This window comes from Aquarana catesbeiana, linkage group LG01 (genome assembly GCF_042186555.1).
Source record: "Aquarana catesbeiana isolate 2022-GZ linkage group LG01, ASM4218655v1, whole genome shotgun sequence".
Classification (NCBI taxonomy): domain Eukaryota; kingdom Metazoa; phylum Chordata; class Amphibia; order Anura; family Ranidae; genus Aquarana; species Aquarana catesbeiana.
The window spans coordinates 746,877,521-746,900,222 of record NC_133324.1 but is presented as its reverse complement, the minus strand read 5'-3'; the positions used below and the strand labels follow the sequence as shown (position 1 = coordinate 746,900,222).

The 22,702-nt window shown below is 43.9% G+C and overlaps 1 protein-coding gene across 4 annotated transcripts in view; it reads left to right on the top strand.

Annotated features, from left to right (window-relative positions):
- MAP9 (microtubule associated protein 9) overlaps positions 1–22,702 on the top strand; it is a 170,442-nt gene that overhangs the window by 98,563 nt on the left and 49,177 nt on the right. For all 4 annotated transcript variants that reach the window (XM_073605597.1, XM_073605604.1, XM_073605579.1 and 1 more), the window contains one exon: positions 3,132–3,291. In XM_073605597.1, the coding sequence (XP_073461698.1) occupies positions 3,132–3,291 (160 nt within the window). The remainder of the gene's footprint in view (positions 1–3,131; positions 3,292–22,702) is intronic.

Sequence of the window (22,702 nt, the reverse complement as noted above, 5' to 3'; positions counted from 1 at the left end):
GTTTGGGGTCATTATCATGTTGGAATACTGCCCTGCGGCCCAGTCTCTGAAAGGAGGGGATCATGCTCTGCTTCAGTATGTCACAGTATATGTTGGCATTCATGGTTCCCTCAATGAACTGTAGCTCCCCAGTGCCGGCAGCATTCATGCAGCCCCAGACCATGACACTCCCACTACCATGCTTGACTGTAGGCAAGACACACTTGTCTTTATACTCCTCACCTGGTTGCCACCACACACGCTTGACACCATCTGAACCAAATAAGTTGGTCTCATCACACCACAGAACATGGTTCCAGTAATCTATGTCCTTAGTCTGCTTGTCTTCAGCAAACTGTTTGTGGACTTTCTTGTGCATCATCTTTAGAAGAGGCTTCCTTCTGGGATGACATGCAGACAAATTTAATGCAGTGTGCGGCACATGGTCTGAGCACTGACAGGCTGACCCCCAAACCCTTCAACCTTTGCAGCAATGCTGGTGGCACTCATGTGTCTATTTCCCAAAGACAACATCTGGAGGCTGAGCACTTGCACTCAACTTCTTTGGTCGACCATGGCGAGGCCTGTTCTGAGTGGAACCTGTCCTGTGAAACCGCTGTATGGTCTTGGCCACCATGCTGCAGCTCAGTTTCAGGGTCTTGGCAATCTTCTTATAGCCTAGGCCATCTTTATGTAGAGCAGCAGTTCTTTTTTTTTTTCAGATCCTCAGAGATTTTTGCCATGAGGTGCCATGTTGAACTTCCAGTGACCAGTGTGAGAGCGATAACGCCAAATTTACCACACCTGCTCCCCATTCACACCTGAGACCTTGTAACAGTAACGAGTCACATGACACCAAGGAGGGAAAATGATTAATTGGGTCTAATTTGGACATTTTCACTAAGGGGTGTACTCACTTTTGTTGCCAGCAGTGTAGACATTAATGGCTGTGTGTTGAGTTATTTTGAGGGGACAGCAAATTTACACTGTTATACAAGCTGTACACTCACTACTTTACATTGTAGCAAAGTTTCATTTCTTCAGTATTGTCACATGAAAAAAAGATATATATAATAAAATATTTACAAAAATGTGAGGGATGTACTCACTTTTGTAAGATAGTGTGTGTGTGTGTGTGTGTGTGTGTGTGTGTGTGTGTGTGTGTGTGTGTATATATATTAAAATTTTTTTATTTGTATATACAGTATCTCACAAAAGTGAGCACACCCCTCACATTTTTGTAAATATTTTATTATATCTTTTCATGTGACAATACTGAAGAAATCACACTTTGTTACAATGTGAAAGACTGAGTGTACAGCTTGTATAACAGTGTACATTTGCTGTCCCCTGAAAATAACTCAACACAGAACCATTAATGTATAAACCACTGGCAACAAAAGTGAGTACACCCCTTAGTGAAAATGTCCAAATTAGGCCCAATTAGCCATTTTCCCTCCCCGGTGTCATGTGACTCGTTAGTGTTACAAAGTCTCAGGTGTGAATGGGGAGCAGGTGTGTTAAATTTGATGTTATCGCTCTCACTCTCTCATACTGGTCACTGGGAGTTCAACATGGCACTTCATGACAAAAAACTCTCTGAGGATCTAAAAAACAGAATTGTTGCTCTACATAAAGATGGCCTAGGCTATAAGAAGATTGCCAAGACCCTGAAACTGAGCTGCAGCATGATGGCCAAGACCATACAGTGGTTTAACAGGACAGGTTCCACTCAGAACAGGCCTCACCATGGTCGACCAAAGAAGTTGAGTGCACGTGCTCAGCGTCATATCCAGAGGTTGTCTTTGAGAAATAGATGTATAAGTGCTGCCAACATTGCTGCAGAGGTTGAAGGGGTGGGGGGGTCAGCCTGTCAGTGCTCAGACCATTCGCTGCTTACTACATCAAATTGGTCTGCATGGCTGTCGTCCCAGAAGGAAGCCTCTTCTAAAGATGATGCACAAGAAAGTCTGCAGTTTGCTGAAGACAAGCAGACTAAGGACATGGATTACTGGAACCATGTCCTGTGGTCTGATGAGACCAATATAAACTTATTTGGTTCAGATAGTGTCAAGCGTGTATTGTGGCAAACCAAGTGAGGAGTACAAAAGACAAGTGTTGCTTGCCTATAATCATGCATGGTAGTGGGAGTGTCATGGTGTGTGGCTGCATGAGTGCTGCCGACACTGTACTGTGACATACTGAAGCAAAACATGATCCCCTCCCTTTGGAGACTGGGCCGCAGAGCAGTATTCCAACATAACGACTCCAAACACACCTCCAAAATTACCACTGCCTTGCTAAAGAAGCTGAGGATAAAGGTGATGGACTGGCAAAGCATGTATCAATACCTAAACTCTATTGAGCATCTGTGGGGCATCCTCAAACGGAAGGTGGAGGAGCACAAGGTCTCTAACATCCACCAGCTCCGTGATGTCATCATGGAGGAGTGGAAGAGGACTCCAGTGGCAACCTGTGAAGCTCTGGTGAACTCCATGCCCAAGAGGGTTAAGGCAGTGCTGGAAATTAATGGTGGCCACACAAAATATTGACACTTTGGGGTAAATTATTTTAAGGGGACAGCAAATTTACACTGTTATACAAGCTGTACACTCACTACTTTACATTGTAGCAAAGTGTCATTTCTTCAGCGTTGCCACATGAAAAGATATAATAAAATATTTAGAAAAATGTGAGGGGTTTACTCACTTTTGTGAGATACTGTATATTTGGATTTTAGGTTTGTTTTGTCTATGTCTTTGAGTGAGCTGACATATGGGACTCATTAGGCGTTCTTTATACTATATTGGAGCTTTTCTCCAGGGGCCCCAAAAGTAGGTAGTCAAATCCAAAAAAGAGTGAATCCAGTATAGTAAGGGGTATAAAGAGAGTTTTCTTTCAAAGGTAATAGTAGACATAATGTGGTGTTTACTATTAGTCAGTGAGGTTTTTTTGCTAATAAAGAACACAGCAAGTAAACGTTGCCACAGCATTGAGGCAAGGTGTATGAATGATTCAAGTAGCTGAACAGAGTTGCATATACTTTGCAAGATAAAAAAAAAATGCTTGTATATAATTGCATTCAGCCGTTTGGCTGGAATTCTGCTTTAACAATTGTGGGTAAACAGTAAACTCTTTATATTATATTACAGATCTATATCTGCCCAACAAAATAAAAAGTCAGCCAAGCACAGAACACCAAATTCCGCTAAGTCACGCTACATGGGAACCTTATCCGTATTAGACAAATCAGTCTATGAAAATAATGGTGAGATCGAAGCTGCAGATACTTTGCGTGCCGCTGTTTACCAGGTAATTGCTGATTGAATGTTTTACTTGTGTAATTGAAATTATATTATAGAACTGAGAGCCAAACCTAAAATTAGGTCACTTAATACTTGTGTACTGTACTACCTGTATAACCTGTAATCTGTGTTTATATTTTCATCAGCAGGACGCATGTGTCTGTTTTCACTTCTTAATTATGTTCTATATTATGAAATTGAAATACTTGAAACTTTTAGGTCGATGGAGATATTTTTATCTTGTTTATTTATCTGACAATAACATACAATTTGTGTAGTGTCTATTGGAGCCCTATCAAAAGTACTTCTTTTGTGAAGTGGATATCCTAAAACTAAGGGTAATCACACATGGTACTGATGTATGAACATCAGATATTCATGGCAGAAGAAACCCAAGGATGGGCTGTATAACACTAGTATTTGCACATACACATGCATAAAAGTTCTCCTAGCTTGTTTTTAGCCAAGGGAATGTGGTATACATGCCTCTGTGCACATACAGAATACGCGTAAAAATACTGACCAGCAATACAGATTTTATTTATTTTTTTATTTTTTACATCCGTAAAAAAAATCCTGAATGCCTAAAAAGGTGCTATTTTTAGGGCATCCTACGCGCAAGAGTTCTAACAGTTTTAACTTATTTCTTCAACTTTGGTGGGGATTTTAAAATTTTCAGATGCTAAGAGGGGCATAGCTGGGGAATGGTGGGGGCATTAAACCAATCATTATTTATTTTTAGGTAGCACATCTACATAATAAACCCAAAACCAAAAATGTAATATTTTGCAGCTTACCAATCATTAGATTGGGGGGGCTGTATTAGTTTTCTCCTGTATTCCCCTAATGATCTTGCCAGTACCACACCTCATTATACAGTACCACACACATTATACAGACTCCACTCTGAATGAGCACAGGGGAGGATTTTAACAGCGGTCTCAGGGAGCCCTGACTGTGCATGGTGCAAGGGTCAGATGAGGTTAAGCCACCTGAGAGCCGGACACAGTTTTATTAACATGATGTATCCAGGTGGACCAGATACCGTAGAATTTACCGTAGCTATCCTTACATGTTGCCATCCATTTCTCTGCCGCCATGATATCGTTCAGTAGGCAGATCCAGTCCGCTTGACTAGGAATCTGACGTTTCTTTCAGAAAACCGGAATTTGCCTCTTCGCTGCGTTTAGAAGGTGGGGCAGTACAGACTTACGATAGGGGAAGAGAGGGATGGTCTGGACATAAAGCAGGAGTTCCAATGGGGAATCAGGTAGTTCGATGTTTAGAATTCCTTTGACTTGGGATCTAATGTCCTGCCAGTAGAGTTGTAACCTGGGGCACTCCCACCAAATGTGTAGGAATGCACCCCAATGTCCACACTCCCTCCAGCAGGCATCTGACACATTCAGGTAGATCCGAGCCAGCTTGGAGGGAACTCTATACCAATCGAGTAAGTATCTTATAACCACTCTCCTGCATTTTCATGTCCTCAGATCTAGAATGGGTAAAGCGGTAAAGGTGGTTACGTTGGGTCTCAGTGAATACATGCTACAGGTCCCTCTCCCACTCCCTTATATAAGCCGGCTTCCCTCTAATCTCTAGTGACTGCAGCATCCCATACAACACAGAAATGGATTGAGGAATCACAGAGGTTGACATGCATAATTTCTCAAACGGGGATGTTGAGGTGGGAGAGCGAACCGCTTGGGGCAGGCTCCGAAGGAAATGCTGGATCTGCCTTTAAAGCCAGCCGTCCAGAGAAAAACAGCCATACTGTGCTCTGAGTAACCAGAGGCAGTAATTCGTGGTCTTGCACAAATCTGCCACATCGCATATCCCCGTCCACTGCCCAGGATCGGAAGAAGGAAAGGTGTTTCCCCGGAGCAAACCAGGGAAAGCCTCCAAGGGGAATGAGAGGGGAAAATTGAGGGGCAAGCCGTCCTTCAGGGCATGAATAGCTGTGGGAGAGGTGAGTTCAGACAAACCTCTGCCTTCCCAGGGACATGGGAGAGATTGTGGCCAGCCAAAAAATTTTCAACGGGGACCCATAGTTTAAGATATACGCTATAGTATCAATCCAATATCCATTGAAGGGCAATTGCCTCATAGTATTTACAAAGAGCTGGTTCGTCCATGCCTCCCACCCATTTAGGGTGCGAAGGGCCAAACAAGGGCTTTTCCCATTCCAGATATATTTTAAAAACAGACTGTTGAGGGTCGAGAAGAAAGACCTGGGTAGAGAGATAGGCACAATTTGCAAATAAAAAAGAATACAGGGCAACACATTTATTTTCAAGATACTGACTCGGCCCATCCAAGAGAAAGTTGTGCGAACCCAGCTCTGCAAATCCGCTCTAATGGTGGAGAGCAGCGGGGCATAATTGCATGTGTATAGCTGGTTGCAGTGAGCTGGAAGATGGATACCTAAGTACTTTAGGGAGGTGAAGGAGAACGAGGCTTGCAACTGTGTGCGTACACTCGAGGGCATGATTAATTGCAAAATTTCGGATTTATTATAATTGATCTTAAAGTTCGATGCGAGTTGAAGCCCTGTAGTTCCGCCATAATATTAGGGAGAGAAATCAAGGCGTCAGACACATAAAACAAAACGTCATCTGCGTAGGTGGACAATTTATGTTCCGTCGGTCCCACAGTTAACACTTTCATGTCTGGATTCAGGTGTATTTTATTAATCAGTGACTCGAGGCTGAAAGTGAATATGAGATAGGGAACGGGTCCGAAAGCATGCTATTTACCTTACCCATAGCTTCCGGGAGCTATAAAGCGACGCTATTCATGAAAGCATGTTGGAACCTAGGCTCAGCTTGGTCAAGACCGTCCGAAGGTAAGTCCAATCCACCCTGTCAAACGCCCTTTCGGCATTGGTGGAAAGCAGGAGACAGGATGGATGGTCAGTCTGCAGTTCAGCCCAATGATTCAGTTGGATCACCCGGTTAGAATTGCCTCTTGCTTCTCTTCCAGCAATAAACCCAGTATCATCAGTAAGATGGGTTTGAGACAGTTGGCCAAACCTGTGCCAATGTTTTAATGTCCGTATTGAGGAGCTAAATAGGCCTATAATTACCAGAAATGGTATGGTCCTTTTCCCTTTTTTAGGGATGACCGTAATGTGGGCCAACAAGGACTCCTTAGGTGTAGCTGAACCCGACGTGTTAAAATAGGCACACATCTGGCTTGACAAAAGCGAGTGAAACTTACAATAGTAAGTGTTTGTAAAACAGTCTGGCCCTAGTCTTTATTAACCGCTGCAAGTTCTGTTGGAGAAATGGGGGCGTCCAACTGATTTCTGATTTGGGTGGAATTCTGAGAGAGCTGAGCGTCCTCTGAGTATTGCAAGATACTCTCACTCTTCTGTCGCTCTGTGGAGCCAGGGAGGGTATCAGGGAGGTGGTAAAGCTTGGCGTAAAAGACCCTGAAGGTATCTGCTATTTTCGATGAATGTACCATTGGGTGTCCCGCCGTGTTATGGAGCTTATGGACATGACCGGAGGTGCGTTGTCATCTAAGGGCTCTAGCGAGCAGTCTCCCGCACTTATTGCCAAATTCATAAAATATATGAGAAACATGGCATAATCGGACCCAAATTCGAGTATTGAGTAGGCTGGCTAGCTCCTTACTAAGAGATTGAAGCTCCGCTGTCAACTCTGAAGTAGTGCGCCGCTTGTGCAAAAGCTGTGCTGAGCGAATTTTCATCAGAAGCGATTGCAATTCTCCTTCTCTGACCTTCTTCATTCTGGAACCCTCGAACCACTGCTTTGTGCCCTTCCCATACGTAAAGGTCACCCCTACATCATCTGTCGAGTTCTCCACGAAATACAAGGATGTAGTGTCGGAAATCCGTTTTTGCACTACTACATCATCTAGAATGTTCTCATTCAGATGCCAGCTCCAAGACCATGCACCCAAAGACAGCGGGTGCTGGGAAATGGAGACCGTGGCATGATCCAAAATTGTAAGGGAGCCAACTGACGCAGCGGAGAGGGACCCAAAGAAAGATTGATTCATCAGCAGAAAGTCTATTTGGGTTTACACGTAATGAACAGCCGAATAGTAACTGTAGTCTTTCACTGTAGGATGGCGTACTCTCCAGCTGTCAATCAAGCGGTGGGCATGTAGGGATTTACAAAAGTGTTTTAGAAAGGCAAATGAGTGAATATAATGGCCTGAGGAGGTATCTAAGTGTGGTTTAGGGCTTACATTAAAATCGCCCCCTAGTATGAGTTGTCCCTCTCTAAAGGATGAGAGGGAATCTAGACCCAGATCTAGAAAGGTGAGTTGCTGTGTATTTGGGGAGTACACTACCGCAAAGGTAAATTTACGCCCAAAAATGGTGCCCTTAAAGTGTTTTGTAAAGCTTTGTTTTTTTTTTTCTTAAACAAACATGTCATACTTACCTCCACTGTGCAGTTCGTTTTGCACAGAGTGGCCCAATCCCTGACTTCTGGGGTCCCCCGGTGGCGCTGGTAGCTCCTCCCCGCATCGTATAACCCCCTAGGAGAAGCACTCTCCTGGAGGTTACCTTGCGGGCGCGCTCTCGAGTCCAGCATTTGCGTCCATAGACGCAGAATGCCGGACTCGGCCCCGCCCCCCCCCCCCGGCGCTCGAGTCATTGAATTTGATTGACAGCAGCGGGAGCACATATCTACCATTTAGGTCAACTATATGATCCATGGGGACAAAGGGACACGGTTTATGAATAGCTATGGCAACCTCCCCGGACTTAAGGCACAGTGAGTTACTCCGATACCATTGATTATACAGATGGGTAGAGAGGCGGGGGGGGGGCGAATCAGTGTGAAAATGTCTCTTGCAATTAGAGAACACGTGCCCCCAGGTGTTTCTCCTCAAGCCACAACTTACTGCATTTGAAGGGCGAGCCCAGGCGACAGTCATTGTAGGAGATGATCTTCAGGGAGGCCATAAAGTGAAGGAATTCGGGGGCTACCCAGACCCTCGCTGGCAATGTAGAGAAACCTGCAGTATGTCAAACCAGAAATCAAGAAGCACTGAAAGAACATAAAACCAAGATAAGAACCTAGAAAATAAGAGACAGTCGTAACACAAAAACAACATAATGTCTGAGGGGCCTTTCTGAGTGCAAAATCACCACCGGTCGGTAAACTCCACTCAATAATATGAGCAAGGAAAGAGTGCGGTCCAGCGAGAGGTCCCAATCGGGGGACATAACTCCGAAGAGTTGGCCTACTGGAGGTAGGTGTCGAGACACAATGTGCGAGTCCAGTGGAGATACCCGCTAACTAAAAGGTACAAGCCTGTACCCCATATTATCATGATAAAGTACACAGCAGCCTGGGTGGGAGAACTCTAACGTGAACTGAGAAAGTCAGCAGGACCTAAATTGGTCATTTAGGGTGCCCCTCTTGGGGAGTAGGGCTGCAGAGCCAATGGAGAGGAACCGCCGCGGTTTCTGTTCCGTCCTCTGTGACATGTAGTGCACCAAGGCTGTCGGCGAGTGGGATCTCCGGTGCAGATCGCCAGTCCAGAATGTCCACTGAGGGCAGATCCAGGTCTTTCAGGAACTGAGGCAGGTCATCCTTATCCTGCAGAATAAATTGCTGCCCATCTTTGGTAACCGACAGGTTAAAGGTAAAACCCTATCTGTAGTTCAGTTTTGCATTCTGAAGGACCTCAACAATGGCTTCATGGCTCAAAGCTGCATCAAAGTGGGTTGGGAGAAGTCTGGGAGAAAGACAATTTTGCACTGTCAAAGTCCAAATAACGAGTTCCTCTGACATGAAACATCATGCGCTCTTTCAGGGAGTATTTGGGTACAGTGTAGCATGACCGTACAATTGTCATTCAAACAGCGACAGCGCTAAAAGCTGAAAATTGGCTTAGCAGGAAGGGGGTGTAAACGCCTGGTATTGAGGTGGTTAAGCACGAAGCACTCAAGATTGCACTAAATACTTTTTTTACACTTTACTGCACCATGTCACTTTATTTTTAATTCTTTGTAACTTATGTGCAATATTTATTGTTGATGTTTACAGTTTATTAATTGAAGCATGTATTAACGTATTTATATGGTATAGCAAGCACTGCCTTAGATTAATATTAACAAGCTCTATAGTGCATTCTGCTGAGTGGACTGAACCTTTGTAAAAGTTTGAAGATCATAGTTTTGATTAAAATAACACCTGTTGATCTCGTCATGAAGGTCCTTGTTCAGCCATTTCATGTTATTTGGTGGCATCACTCTGTCCCTGTTTCCTACTTGCTCTTATGTGCTGTCACCCTGTCAGTTGCTTCCATTGGAGACTAAAGGTGGCTGAGACTATGGACCTGCCCTGAGAGATGCCATAAAGCCACTGCTGGAGTGCTTGCATGTGGGCAGGGATTGGCTGCAAAGGGACTGTAGGAGATCAGTAATACTGACATGCAAGAAAGTATGAAAAAAGTTCTAGTATATTCTAAAAGAAAAACACAGTAACTGTGTATGATATGCAGGCCTTTCACAAACTAAATGGTTTGATTGCTTTTAAACTTCCCAATTTAATATTCATGCTGTAAGACTGCCTGGTTACTTCCACAAGCACCAAAGAGGAGCACACCCTCAACTTTTACATTTTACAAAACATTGAGTAATATATTGTGTTTATATTCCCTAAAATTACATTTAGTGTAATTTTTCACTGAAATATATGCATTTGATAAACAATTTCCACAATTTTTTTTCTCCTGGGTCTCTGCTTTCAGAAAATATATAATGTTTGGGGATTTTAACTAATCTTCAGGCCTAAAATGTGCATTTTAGCATGTGTTAAGTGGCAAAAAATAGCCCTGGCAATGAAAAAGTTAAAGGGTAAGTGGTGGCAGATTATGAGGAAGTCAAAGAAATGTAATCCCTTCAAAATAAAGGAAGTTACATGCTGGTGACACAGACCAGCCTTGATGGCCCTTCTTCTCTGGGGATGAAACACAGTGGTGGTTCAGCAAACAAAATAAAAAATGTATACGCATTTTGAAATAGTGCCTTAGGCAGGCCATGCACAGAGCAAACTTCTTTCTTGCAACCATGGGTTTCAGGAAAGAAATTTGCTTGATTCCCCCATCAACATCAGTTTGCTTGATTCCCCATTATCGCAGACATAGAGAGGGTAAAAAAGGGGGAGGGGTATGCCTGTATATCAAGAATAATGTACAAAAATGAATGTGAGAGATGACATCACTAAGGGAGCAAGGAAGGAGGTGAAATCCTTATGGCCCGTACACACGATCCGAATATCGTACAAAAACGGTCGTCCGAGGAAGGATGGTACAATTTTCGGATTGTGTGTACACTACTTTTGACAGCCGATCACGACCGTTCATCCGATCTTATTCTATCGGGCATGCATGAAAATTTTCCTCGTACGATTCCAGATCGTACGATTTTCGGTTAGTCAGTATAGTTGTCATCCGAAAATTCAATACAAATACATGACATCACTTACGATTCTTTTTTTCTGTTGTACAAGAATTTTCGCACTTTAGCTATTCAATTTCTGCTTGCGACTATTAAGCAAATACGGTCATACGATTGGTCGTACCATATTCAGATCGTGTGTACGGGCCATTATGGTAGAGCTCCAAAGGGATGAAACTAAGAGGAAAGTAATACTGGGAGTATGCTATAGGCCCCCTAACCTGAGGGAGGAGGGGGAGACGGATCTCCTATCCCAATTTGGATTAGTGGCAAGGATGAGAAGTGTCATTGTAATGGGGGATTTAAATTATCCAGACATAGACTGGGCAGAGGGAACCGCACATTCGTCTAAGGCTCACCAGTTCCTAAATGTCTTGCAGGACAATTTCATGGGTCAGATGGTAGACGCACCAACTAGAAATAAAGGATTACTAGACCTACTGATTACCAACAATACAGACCTGATCATGGATGTGGAAATACGGGACAATTTAGGAAACAGCAATCACAGGTCAATTAGCTTCAGTATAAATCACACAAATAGGAAACATAAGGGGAATAAAAAGACACTGAATTTCAAAAGAGCCAAATTCCCTAAACTACGAACCTTGCTAGAAGATGTTAATTGGGATAAAATCTTAGGAACAAAGAACATGGAGGATAGATGGGTTTGCTTTAAGAGAATATTAAGGGCATTAGCCAGTGCATCCCATTAGGAAATAAATTTAAAAAAGCAAATAAAAGTCCTGAGTGGCTTAACTCCACTGTAAAAATGTATATAAAAGCAGAGAGGAGAACGCAAGGAGAAGGCCTTCAAAAAATACAAGGCTGAGGGATCATCATCAGCATTCAAACTTTACAAAGAATGCAACAAGAAATGTAAGGGTGCAATTAGGGCGGCTAAGATAGAACACGAAGGACACATAGCGAAGAAGAGCAAAAAAAATCCCAAGACATTCTTTAACCGCTTCCTGATCGCCTCATGCACATATACTGCAGCAGAAGGGCACGTACAGGCAGATTAACGTACCTGTACGTTGCCCTTTAAGAGGCGTTTTGCAAGTGCGTGCGCCCGCCGGGAGCTCCGTGACCACGATCGTCTCACGGTGAGGAAGAACAGGGAGATGCTAATGTAAACAAGCATCTCCCCGTTCTGCCTAATGACACTCTCACTGATCACAGCTCCCTGTAATCGGGAGCGGTGATCAGTGTAATGTCACACACAACCCCCCCCCCCACAGTTAGAATCACTCCCTGGGACACACTTAACCCCGACAGCGTCACCTAGTGATTAACCCCTTCACTGCCAGTCACATTTACACAGTAATCAATGCATTTTTAATCGCACTGATCGCTGTATAAATGTGAATAGTCCAAAATTGCACCAGAATTGTCCGACGTGTCCGCCATAATGTTGCAATCACGATAAAAATTGCTGATCGCCGCCATTACTAGTAAAAAAAAAAATTATCAATAAAAATGCCATAAAATTATCCCCTATTTTGTAGACGCTATAACTTTTGCACAAACCAATCAATAAACGCTTATTGCGATTTTTTTTTTTTTTTTAACAAAAATATGTAGAAGAATACGTATTGGCCTAAACTGAGGAAAAAAAATGTTTTTTTTATATATTTTTGGGGGATATTTATTATAGCAAAAAGTAAAAAATAATACGTTTTTTTTTCAAAATTGTCGCTTTTTTGTTTATAGTGCAAAAGATTAAAACCGCAGAGGTGATAAAATACCACCAAAAGAAAGCTCTATTTGTGGGAAATAAAAGGACGTCAATTTTTGGGAGCCACGTCGCACGACCGCACATTTGTCAGTTAAAGCGACGCAGTGCCAAATCGCAAAAAGTGCTCTGGTCTTTGGCCAGCCAAATGGTCCGGGGCTTAAGTGGTTAAGTATATAAACAGTAAAAGAGGGAGAACAGACCATATTGACCCCATAAAGAATGAGGAAGGGAATCTGGTTACAAAGGATGGTGAGATGGCGAAGGTATTGAATTTATTCTTCTCCTCAGTCTTCGCGAGGTAATCGGGGGGCTTCGGTAACCAAAACTGCAGCGTTTATCCTCCTGACACATCACAGGAAGCACCCTCATGGCTAACAGAGGATAAGATTAGAGATAGACTTGGAAACTTAACATTAATAAGTCACCGGGACCAGATGGCTTGCACCCGAGAGTCCTTAGGGAACTCAGTCAAGTATTTGCCAGACCATTTTTACTGATTATTTTTACTGACAGTCTACTGACTGGAATGGTACCAGCTGATTGGGGAAAAGCCAATGTAGCACCAATATTTAAAAGGGGCCAAAATACATCCCTGGGAATTACAGACCAGTTATGCCGCGTACACACGAGCGGACTTTCTATCCTACTTGGTCCGGCACACTTTCCGACGGACTTTGTCCGCCAGGTGCGCCGGACTTTAAAACGAACGGACTTGCCCACACACGCCGGGATTTTCCGGCGGGCTAAGTCCGCCCGTCTTTCCGACGGACTTTCGCCGGAGTTCCGGCGGACTTTCAGAATGAACGGACTTGCCCACACACGGACAAGTCCGTTCATTTTGAACGTGACTCAGGTGCGACGGGACTAGAAAAGGATGTCAATCTTGCCGCTTTTATCGGCGAGATTGACACCTTGCTAGCCCCGTCGCGGGGCATGCCAGGCCCTTAGGTCTGGTATGGATTATAAAGGGGAACCCCGCTACGCCGAAAAAACGGCGTGGGGTCCCCCTAAAATCCATACCAGACCCCGATCCGAGCACGCAGCCTGGCCGGTCAGGAAAGGGGGTGGGGACGAGCGAGCGCCCCCCCCCTCCTGAACCGTACCAGGCCGCATGCCCTCAACATGGGGGGTGGGTGCTTTGGGGGAGGGGGGCGCCCTGCGCCCCCCCCCCAAAGCACCTTGTCCCCATGTTGATGAGGACAAGGGCCTCTTCCCGACAACCCTGGCCGTTGGTTGTCGGGGTCTGCGGGCGGGGGCTTATCGGAATCTGGGAGCCCCCTTTAATAAGGGGGCCCCCAGATCCCGGCCCCCCACCCTATGTAAATGAGTATGGGGTACATGGTACCCCTACCCATTTACCTAGGAAAAAAGTGTAAGTAATAAAACACACTACACAGGTTTTTAAAATATTTTATTAAACAGCTCCGGGGGGGGATCTTCCTCCGGCTTCGGGGGTCTTCTTCCGGCTTCGGGGGTCCCTCCGCTTCATCTTCTCCCGGCGTCCGGTTGGTTCTTCTCCGCTCTCCGGCCTCTTCTCCCGGTGTCGCAGGTCTTCGGCCGGCCCCTCCGCTCTCTTCATGTAGCTCTATTGCGAGCGGAGGTCCGGACTTCTTGGCTTCTTGGCTTCTTGGCTTCTCTTCTCTTCTCTTCCCCCAGATGTTGACACGACGCTCTCTCCGGCTGGACTGGTCTCTGAGGGCTGCGTTGTGACTTATATAGGCGGAGACCCCGCCCCCATATGATGTCACAGTCCTTGGGCATGCTGGGACTGTGACGTTTTAGGGGGCGTGGTCGACCACGCCCCCTAAAACGTCACAGTCCCAGCATGCCCAGGGACTGTGACATCATATGGGGGCGGGGTCTCCGCCTATATAAGTCACAACGCAGCCCTCAGAGACCAGTCCAGCCGGAGAGAGCGTCGTGTCAACATCTGGGGGAAGAGAAGAGAAGAGAAGCCAAGAAGCCAAGAAGCCAAGAAGTCCGGACCTCCGCTCGCAATAGAGCTACATGAAGAGAGCGGAGGGGCCGGCCGAAGACCTGCGACACCGGGAGAAGAGGCCGGAGAGCGGAGAAGAACCAACCGGACGCCGGGAGAAGATGAAGCGGAGGGACCCCCGAAGCCGGAAGAAGACCCCCGAAGCCGGAGGAAGATCCCCCCCCGGAGCTGTTTAATAAAATATTTTAAAAACCTGTGTAGTGTGTTTTATTACTTACACTTTTTTCCTAGGTAAATGGGTAGGGGTACCATGTACCCCATACTCATTTACATAGGGTGGGGGGCCGGGATCTGGGGGCCCCCTTATTAAAGGGGGCTCCCAGATTCCGATAAGCCCCCGCCCGCAGACCCCGACAACCAACGGCCAGGGTTGTCGGGAAGAGGCCCTTGTCCTCATCAACATGGGGACAAGGTGCTTGGGGGGGGGGCGCAGGGCGCCCCCCTCCCCCAAAGCACCCACCCCCCATGTTGAGGGCATGCGGCCTGGTACGGTTCAGGAGGGGGGGGGCGCTCGCTCGTCCCCACCCCCTTTCCTGACCGGCCAGGCTGCGTGCTCGGATCGGGGTCTGGTATGGATTTTAGGGGGACCCCACGCCGTTTTTTCGGCGTAGCGGGGTTCCCCTTTATAATCCATACCAGACCTAAGGGCCTGGTATGCCCCGCGCTCGCCGCAATAGGAAGATTTGTTTTTCCTATTGCAGCGAGCGCGAGATGCAATACCATCCCCTCGTGTCGTATTTGGTCTGTCGGACCAGCCTACACACGAGCGGGCTTTCCGTCGGACCAGCACACACACGAGCGGACTTTCCGCCCGAAACTGAGTCCGACGGAAAGATTTCAAACATGTTTAAAATCTAGGTCCGGCGGGCTTTTGGGAAGAAGTCCGCCGGAAAAGTCCGCCGCCGCCCACACACGGGCGGATTGTCCGGCACACTCTGGTCCGCCGGACCAAGTATGCCGGAAAGTCCGACCGTGTGTACGCGGCATTAGCCTAACATCAATAGTATGCAAGCTCTTGGAGGGGATGTTAAGGGACTATATACAAGATTTTAGTAAGGAAAACAGTATCATTAACAGTAATCAGCATGGATTTATGAAGAATCTTTCTTGCCAAACCAATCTACTAACCTTCTACGAAGAGGTGAGTTGCCATCTAGATAAAAGGAGCCCCGTAAACATGGTATATCTGGATTTTGCAAAAGCATTTAATAAAGTTCCCCATAAATGTTTACTATACAAAGTAAGGTCCGTTGGCATGGACCATAGGGTGAGTACATGGATTGAAAACTGGCTACAAGGGCGAGTTCAGAGGGTAGTGAGAAATGTGGAGTACTCGGAATGGTCAGGAGTGGAAAGTGGGGTCCCCGAGGGTTCTGTCCTGGGACCAGTCTTATTCAATTTGTTTATAAACGACCTGGAGGATGGTATAAACATATCAATCCTTGTATTTGTGGATGATACTAAGCTAAGCAGGGCAATAGCTTCTCTGCAGTATGTGGAAACCTTGAAAGTAGATCTTAACAAATTAATGGGGTGGGAAACTACATGGCAAATGAGGTTTAATGTGGAGAAATGTAAAATAATGCATTTAGGTGGCAAAAATATGAATGCAATCTACTCACTGAGGGGGGACCTCTGGAGGAATCAAGGATGGAAAAGGACCTGGGGGTCCTGGTAGATAATAGGCTCAGCAATGGCATGCAATGCCAAGCTGCTGCAAACAAAGCAAGCAGAATATTGGCATGCATTAAAAAGGGGATTAACTCAAGAGATAAAACGATAATTCTCCCACTCTACAAGACTGGTCCGGCCGCACCTGGAGTATGCTGTCCTGTTCTAGGCACCAGTCCTCAGGAAGGATGTGCTGGAAATGGAGCAAGTACAGAGAAGGGCAACAAAATTAATAAAGGGACTGGAGGACATTAGTTATGAAGAAAGGTTACGAGCATTGAACCTATTCTCTCTAGAGAAAAGACACTTGAGTGGGGATATGATTTCAATTTACAAATGCCATACTGGTGACCTCACAATAGGTATAAAACTTTTCTGCGAAAGGAAGTTTTATAAGACACGTGGCCACTTATTAAAATTAGAAAAAAAGAGGATTAACCTTAAACTGCATAGAGGGTTCTTTATTGTAAGGCTGGTTGTTCGATCAACTTGGGTATTCAGCCATCCCATACAAGATTCGAAAACTCGGCCTATTCACCAGGAATCGGTCGAGATTTCGAACAGTCTATGGCCAGTCTAAGTCTGTCTTTGTACTATCCCGCACAACAGCATTTAACCTGGGAGGGGCAGCTCTGTAAACCAATCAATGAATTTCACTTTGAATCTAATTAATTTGTTGGAGAAGAGAACAGAGTGGAGACCTCAACAGTAGCAGCTTTTCCTTCATGATCTATGTCCCTCTTCTGGGATCGCATTGTGAGGATAAGCCTTTATTCTTGTCTTTGTTTCCTCAACATTTCATGAAAATTCTCCATCCCTTGCAGCTGTAACTAGACTTATGGATTCATATTTTGTACAGAACCATTAGGCCCATTTAACAAAATGTTATGTTTAAATAGTTAAAAGAACATTTATTGAATTGTGTTAACCTGTAAATTATTACATTTAAGAGGATAGTCGAGTCATAACTAAAAGCTTATTTCTAATGTGTAATATTGTATTAGGAAACCTGTTTTTACTGTACTGTATGTACAGTTTGTAGTGATATAAGTATGTATGTGGGAACAACCATTCTGTAAGAAGGTTCTGTTTGCATGCTTGTTAGTGCTACGCATTATTGGCAAACAGTACAACAATATACTCTGTACAGTCTCATGACCACAATGCACTTTGTAGGCACATGATCTTATGATCTAGGCTTGATGTTTTTATGGTGTATATGACAATGAACAACCATTCTACAGCTTTTTTTTCTAACTTCCCTAAATAATAAATTCAGTACACGTTACTTATTACTTAAAGTCATTAACAGACTTAAAGTGGAATTAAACCCATCAAATGTTTCCAAAAACAGTTACAATCAAGGCATGCTGTAAAAAAAATGACTGTCACAACTGATTGTGCTCTCAAACTGTTAAGCCATCAAATGGCTGTTGCTATAATTAGTAAAAAAAACGCAAAGGTGATGGTGCCTCTCTCACCGTGCATCTAATCCAATGGTTCCTAAGACTTAACTTGAAGTCTATCCAAAGCTTTGTTTGCCTAAAATAACAAACATGTTATACTTACCTGCTCTGTACAATGGTATTGCACAATGTGCCCCAAACCTCCTTTACTGGGACCCTCCACCGGTGCGCTAGGCTCCCCCTCTTCTCTGAATGTCCCCATAGCAAACTACTTGCTAACCTGTCAAAATGTTTCAAATTTCAATCTATTTTTTTTCCCCCAATTCACACAATTTTCAACAAGATTTAGGCTTTTTTTGGTGACATAACTGCACAATGGCAGCTGCAGATCAAGCAGATGCTAAGATGGCAGCTTCATTGGCTGTAAAAGATAGGAAGGTTTAGTCTTGCTTGTTGTGAAGCAAACTGGAAGCAAATGGAATGTGTTAACTGATTTAAACTAAAAGTTCAATAGATGAAAAAAATTGATTTTTTTTTTACTTGCTTTAACATCTTTTTCCTGGAGTTTACTGTATCAATGAACAGAGGGTCAGAAGGAATTTTGAGACAACTGGATTATACTGCTGCCTACAGGAGAAATGGACACTGGCAGATAAAAATGTTGTTGGCCACCCAGGTAGAACATATTCCACCCCATCATACTTTAGATTCATGCAAAAGCAGTAATAGGAGTGATCATAAGACAGAGAGATGGGATCTGTTTCTTTTAATGATCTCCAAAAAAGGATTTTACAACAAGTCGAAATTCCTGTTTTCGGAATAATTACATAGGGTACATAGGGTCAGAGGGAATTCTGAAAGAACTGGGATGCCTAACTGAGGATTGGGCAACACAGAAAACCAAACTAACTACCCTACAATAGAACTGGGCAAATCTAGAGGCTAGGTGCAGCTCAAGGAGATGCCTGAAGGCACTTGCTTCTGAAGCTGGCACGCTCAGAGGCCTGAACATTCACCTGGTAAAACTTAGGAAACATTTGGACAGAAGACCAGGTGGCAGCCTTGCAAATCAGGGAATCAAAAGTCGAAGAGGCATTTAATGATCTAGTCATGTGCCCTGACAGGAAAAGGTGGAACATTGTCCATAAACCATTAGGCTTGAATGATGAGCTGCCTGGGCCACCCAGAAATGATAGCTCGAAAGGCAGGCTGTCCTATACAGGAACGCTCAGAAATGACAAAGAGTGTTTGCCAACCGAAAAGAAAACGTGGCTCAGATAAACTTGGACAGCTCATACCACATCCGTGTGTTGGAACCGGACAGTGGTATGGAAGTACAATTTAAGGCGGAAGGAAGAAAACCCCTTTTGGGAGAAAATAGGCCCTAGGCCTTAAGACAACCTTCTTGTTGTGAAGAACAAGAAAGGTTTCTCTAGAAGTAGAGGCCAGTAACTCAAATAAGCCTCGTCAAGGTGATGTCAGTAAAGAAGGTAATGTTGGGTTGAGTGTGGACAAAGGAATATCTCTGATAGCTGTCACATTTTGAAAACCGCTCCCCCAGCACAGCTGCATCATTCATTTCATTCACAAGCCCTGCAACTTTCAAGCTGACAGCCTGTACAGAGGTATGAGCTGAAAGCTTTAGGGCTTGTCTGCAGGAACCTGACACTGCACCCAAAAATATGTGCATTTTATGTTCTTCCCAAAAGGTGAACTTAGCCTTTAAGCGATAAAGGTGACTGGGGAAACATGCTTCCTCTAGTAACCAAGTCCAGTATATTTTTGCCAACCTTTTAAGGGAGAGCAGACTGGTGGTGTTAGAGAATTCAGATGCAGGTAGCTCCATATCCAAACATGTATACACTGCATAAATAAGAACTGAAATGCAGAAATAATATCCTTAATTCTAGGAGTTGTGTCAGCAGACTGAACCCCAGGCACAAAATCATCCGAAAAGGATAGAGTACACTTCCAATCATCCTCAGCTGAGCACACAGAAGCAGCTGAAGACAAATCAGAGAAAGACTCAGGAGGGTAAGGGGTAGAAGTACCCTTGTGGTCCCTGTATTCTGAGTTATCTTGATAGTGATTTTTTTTTTTTCATAAAATCTGACATAGAAGCAGAAAAATCTTCCCTGGATGATGAAGACTAGACCGCCACACCTGGTGGAGTTAGGGAAGACTTCGAAGGAGCATGTGGACTCAAGCAGGGGGCAGTGACTTTTCTTAGTGTCCTCACTGGAACAAGAAATGAGGAATATTTTCCCCAGTAGGTATGCAAACAGCAATCAAAACCTCATAGAGATTTCAGGTCCCTCTATACATAAAACATGGCTGGAGTTCTCCTTTAACTGATTGCCGACCAGCCCCCGCAGTTGTACTATGGCAACATGGCTCGGCTGCGCAAATCGCCGTTATGTAACGTCGCTTCTATTTGTGGCCACTAGGGGCGCTCCCGCTGTTCGCCCCCCGGATCCGATGCGAGTGACCGGCGAGAACCGGGATCTCTGTGTGTAAACACAGAGATCCTGGTTCTCTGAGGGGAGAAGAGACAGATCGTGTGTTCATACACAGTATGAACACCAATCTATCTCTTCCCCTAGGAAGTCCAATCCCCCCTTCAGTTAGAACACTTAGCAGGGAACACAGTTAACCCCTTGATCGACCCCTAGTGTTAACCCCTTCACTGCCAGTGTCATTTTTACAGTAATCAATGCATTTTTATAGCCCTGATCGCTGTATAAGTGCCAATGGTCCCAAAAATGTGTCAAAATTTTCCGATGTGTCCGCTATAATGTCGCAGTCATGATAAAAAATTGCAGATCGTCACCATTACTAGTAAAAAAATAATAATAAAAATGCTTTAAATCTATTCCCTATTTTGTAGACGCTATAACTTTTGCGCAAAACCAATCAATATACACTTATTGCGATTTTTATTACCAAAAATATGCAGGATACATATCGGCCTAAGAAAAAATTTGCTTTTAAAAAAAAAAAAAATTGGGATATTTATTATAGCAAAAAGTACAAAATATTGTTTTTTTTTTCAAAATTGTCGCTTTTTTTGTTTATAGCGCAAAAAATAAAAAACGCAAATACCACCAAAAGAAAGCTCTATTTGTGGGAAAAAAAGGATGTCAATTTTGTTTGGGTACAGCGTTGCATAGCCGCGCAATTGTCAGTTAAATCGACGCAGTGCAGAATCGCAAAAAATGGCCTGGTCATTCAGTAGCCAAATCTTCCGGGGCTGAAGCGGTTAATTAAGCTCCACAAACGCAATCTTTTCAAGAAATTCCGTTGACTATATTACAATTGTGATTGACTGATATGGTTTGTCATACATTACCTCTCCAGCTTTATTTAAATCGAAAAAAGAATTACAGTCTTAAAATCTATCCTTTAAAAACTTTTTTAGGCGACTAAAACTTTGTAGATGCCAGCAACCTGGCACAAGATTTGGTCTCTTGTGATTTGCATCATCCTTGGCAGTCCTTGAGTGAGTATTATTCTCAAAAGTCTATCATGTCACATAATAAATGTAGCAGGTAAAGCCTCTGCATGCTGAATACTTGTATGAAATCATCTTTTCTATCACAATTGGGCAATATATAAAACTATACCTAGATCATTTCTGGCAGACTCTGCATGCAATTAGAGCAGAACATGTAATAGAAGGGCCAGTGTTCACTATGGCCAATTACAGGTGAAAAGTAATTTAAATTCTGGACATGCCTGAGCAAGGAATGAAATATTGATGTACAATGTGTAGAGATCTCACGTACCCTGTTCTTCTTTTTACTGTACCAGGGTGTATGTTAGTTAATTAAAAAATAATCCTCACAGGACAAAAACAGTAGATCTGCTCTCAAGTGGGATGATGCAGAGATTGAGGGAGATTTACTAAAACTGGTGCACTCAGCATCTTGTGCAGCTGTGCATGGTAGCCAATCAGCTTCTAACTTCTAACCAATCAGCTTGTTCAATTAACCTCTGACAATAAAATCTGGAAGCTGATTGTTTCTGTGCAAAGATGCTTCAGATTTTGCACCATGCAGTTTTAGTTATTAATCCCCTGTTTACCCACTTCAGCCCCGGAAGATTTGGCTGCTGAATGACCGGAGCGTTTTTTTGCGATTTGGCACTGCGTCGCTTTAACTGACAATTGCACGGTCGTGCGATGCTGCAAAATTGACGTCCTTTTTTCCCACAAATAGAGCTTTCTTTTGGTGGTATTTGATCGCCTCTGAGGTTTTTATTTTTTACACTATAAACAAAAAAAAAAGCGTAAATTTTGAAAAAAAACATAATATTTTGTACTTTTTGCTATAATAAATATCCCTATTTTTAATTTTTTTTTTAAAAAGCAACATCTTTCTCAGTTTAGGCCGATATGTATTTTTCTACATATTTTTGGTAAAAAAAAAAAAAAATCGCAAAATGCGATTGATTGGCTTGTGCAAAAGTTATAGCGTCTACAAAATAGGGGATAGATTTATAGCATTTTTATTACTATTATTTTTTTTTTTACTAGTAATGGCAGTGATCTGCAATTTTTATTGGGACTGCGACATTATGGCGTACACATCGGACACTTTTGACACATTTTTGGGATCATTGGCATTTATACAGCGATCAGTGCTATAAAAATGCACTGATTACTGTAAAAATGTCACTGACAGGGAAGGGGTTAACACTAGGGGGCGATCAAGGGGTTAACTGTGTTCTCTGCTACGTGTTTCTAACTGAAGGGGGAGGGGACTGACTAGAGGAAGTGACGGATCGTGGTTCCTAGCTATTAGGAACATACGATCTGTCACTCCTCACAGAGCAGAACAGGGATTTGTGTGTTTACACACACACTTCCGTGTTCTGCCTCTCGTGTCCGCGATAGCTCTTGGCCGGCGGTCATCGCGACTGTCGGCCACGAGCATCAGCACCCCCGCAGTGCAGCGGCGCGTGCCTGCTATCCCGATCCCACGAGCCAACGTATAGCTATGACAGCTCGCGGGATCGTGCCGACCTGCCGCAGTAAAATGACAGCGGCTGGTCGGCAAGAGGTCAAGTATATATTAGGAAAAAGTAATAAAACATTTTCTCCTAAATTGATTAAAAAAATAAAAGCTGTTAAATGTATGTGAAAATATATAATGAAATAAT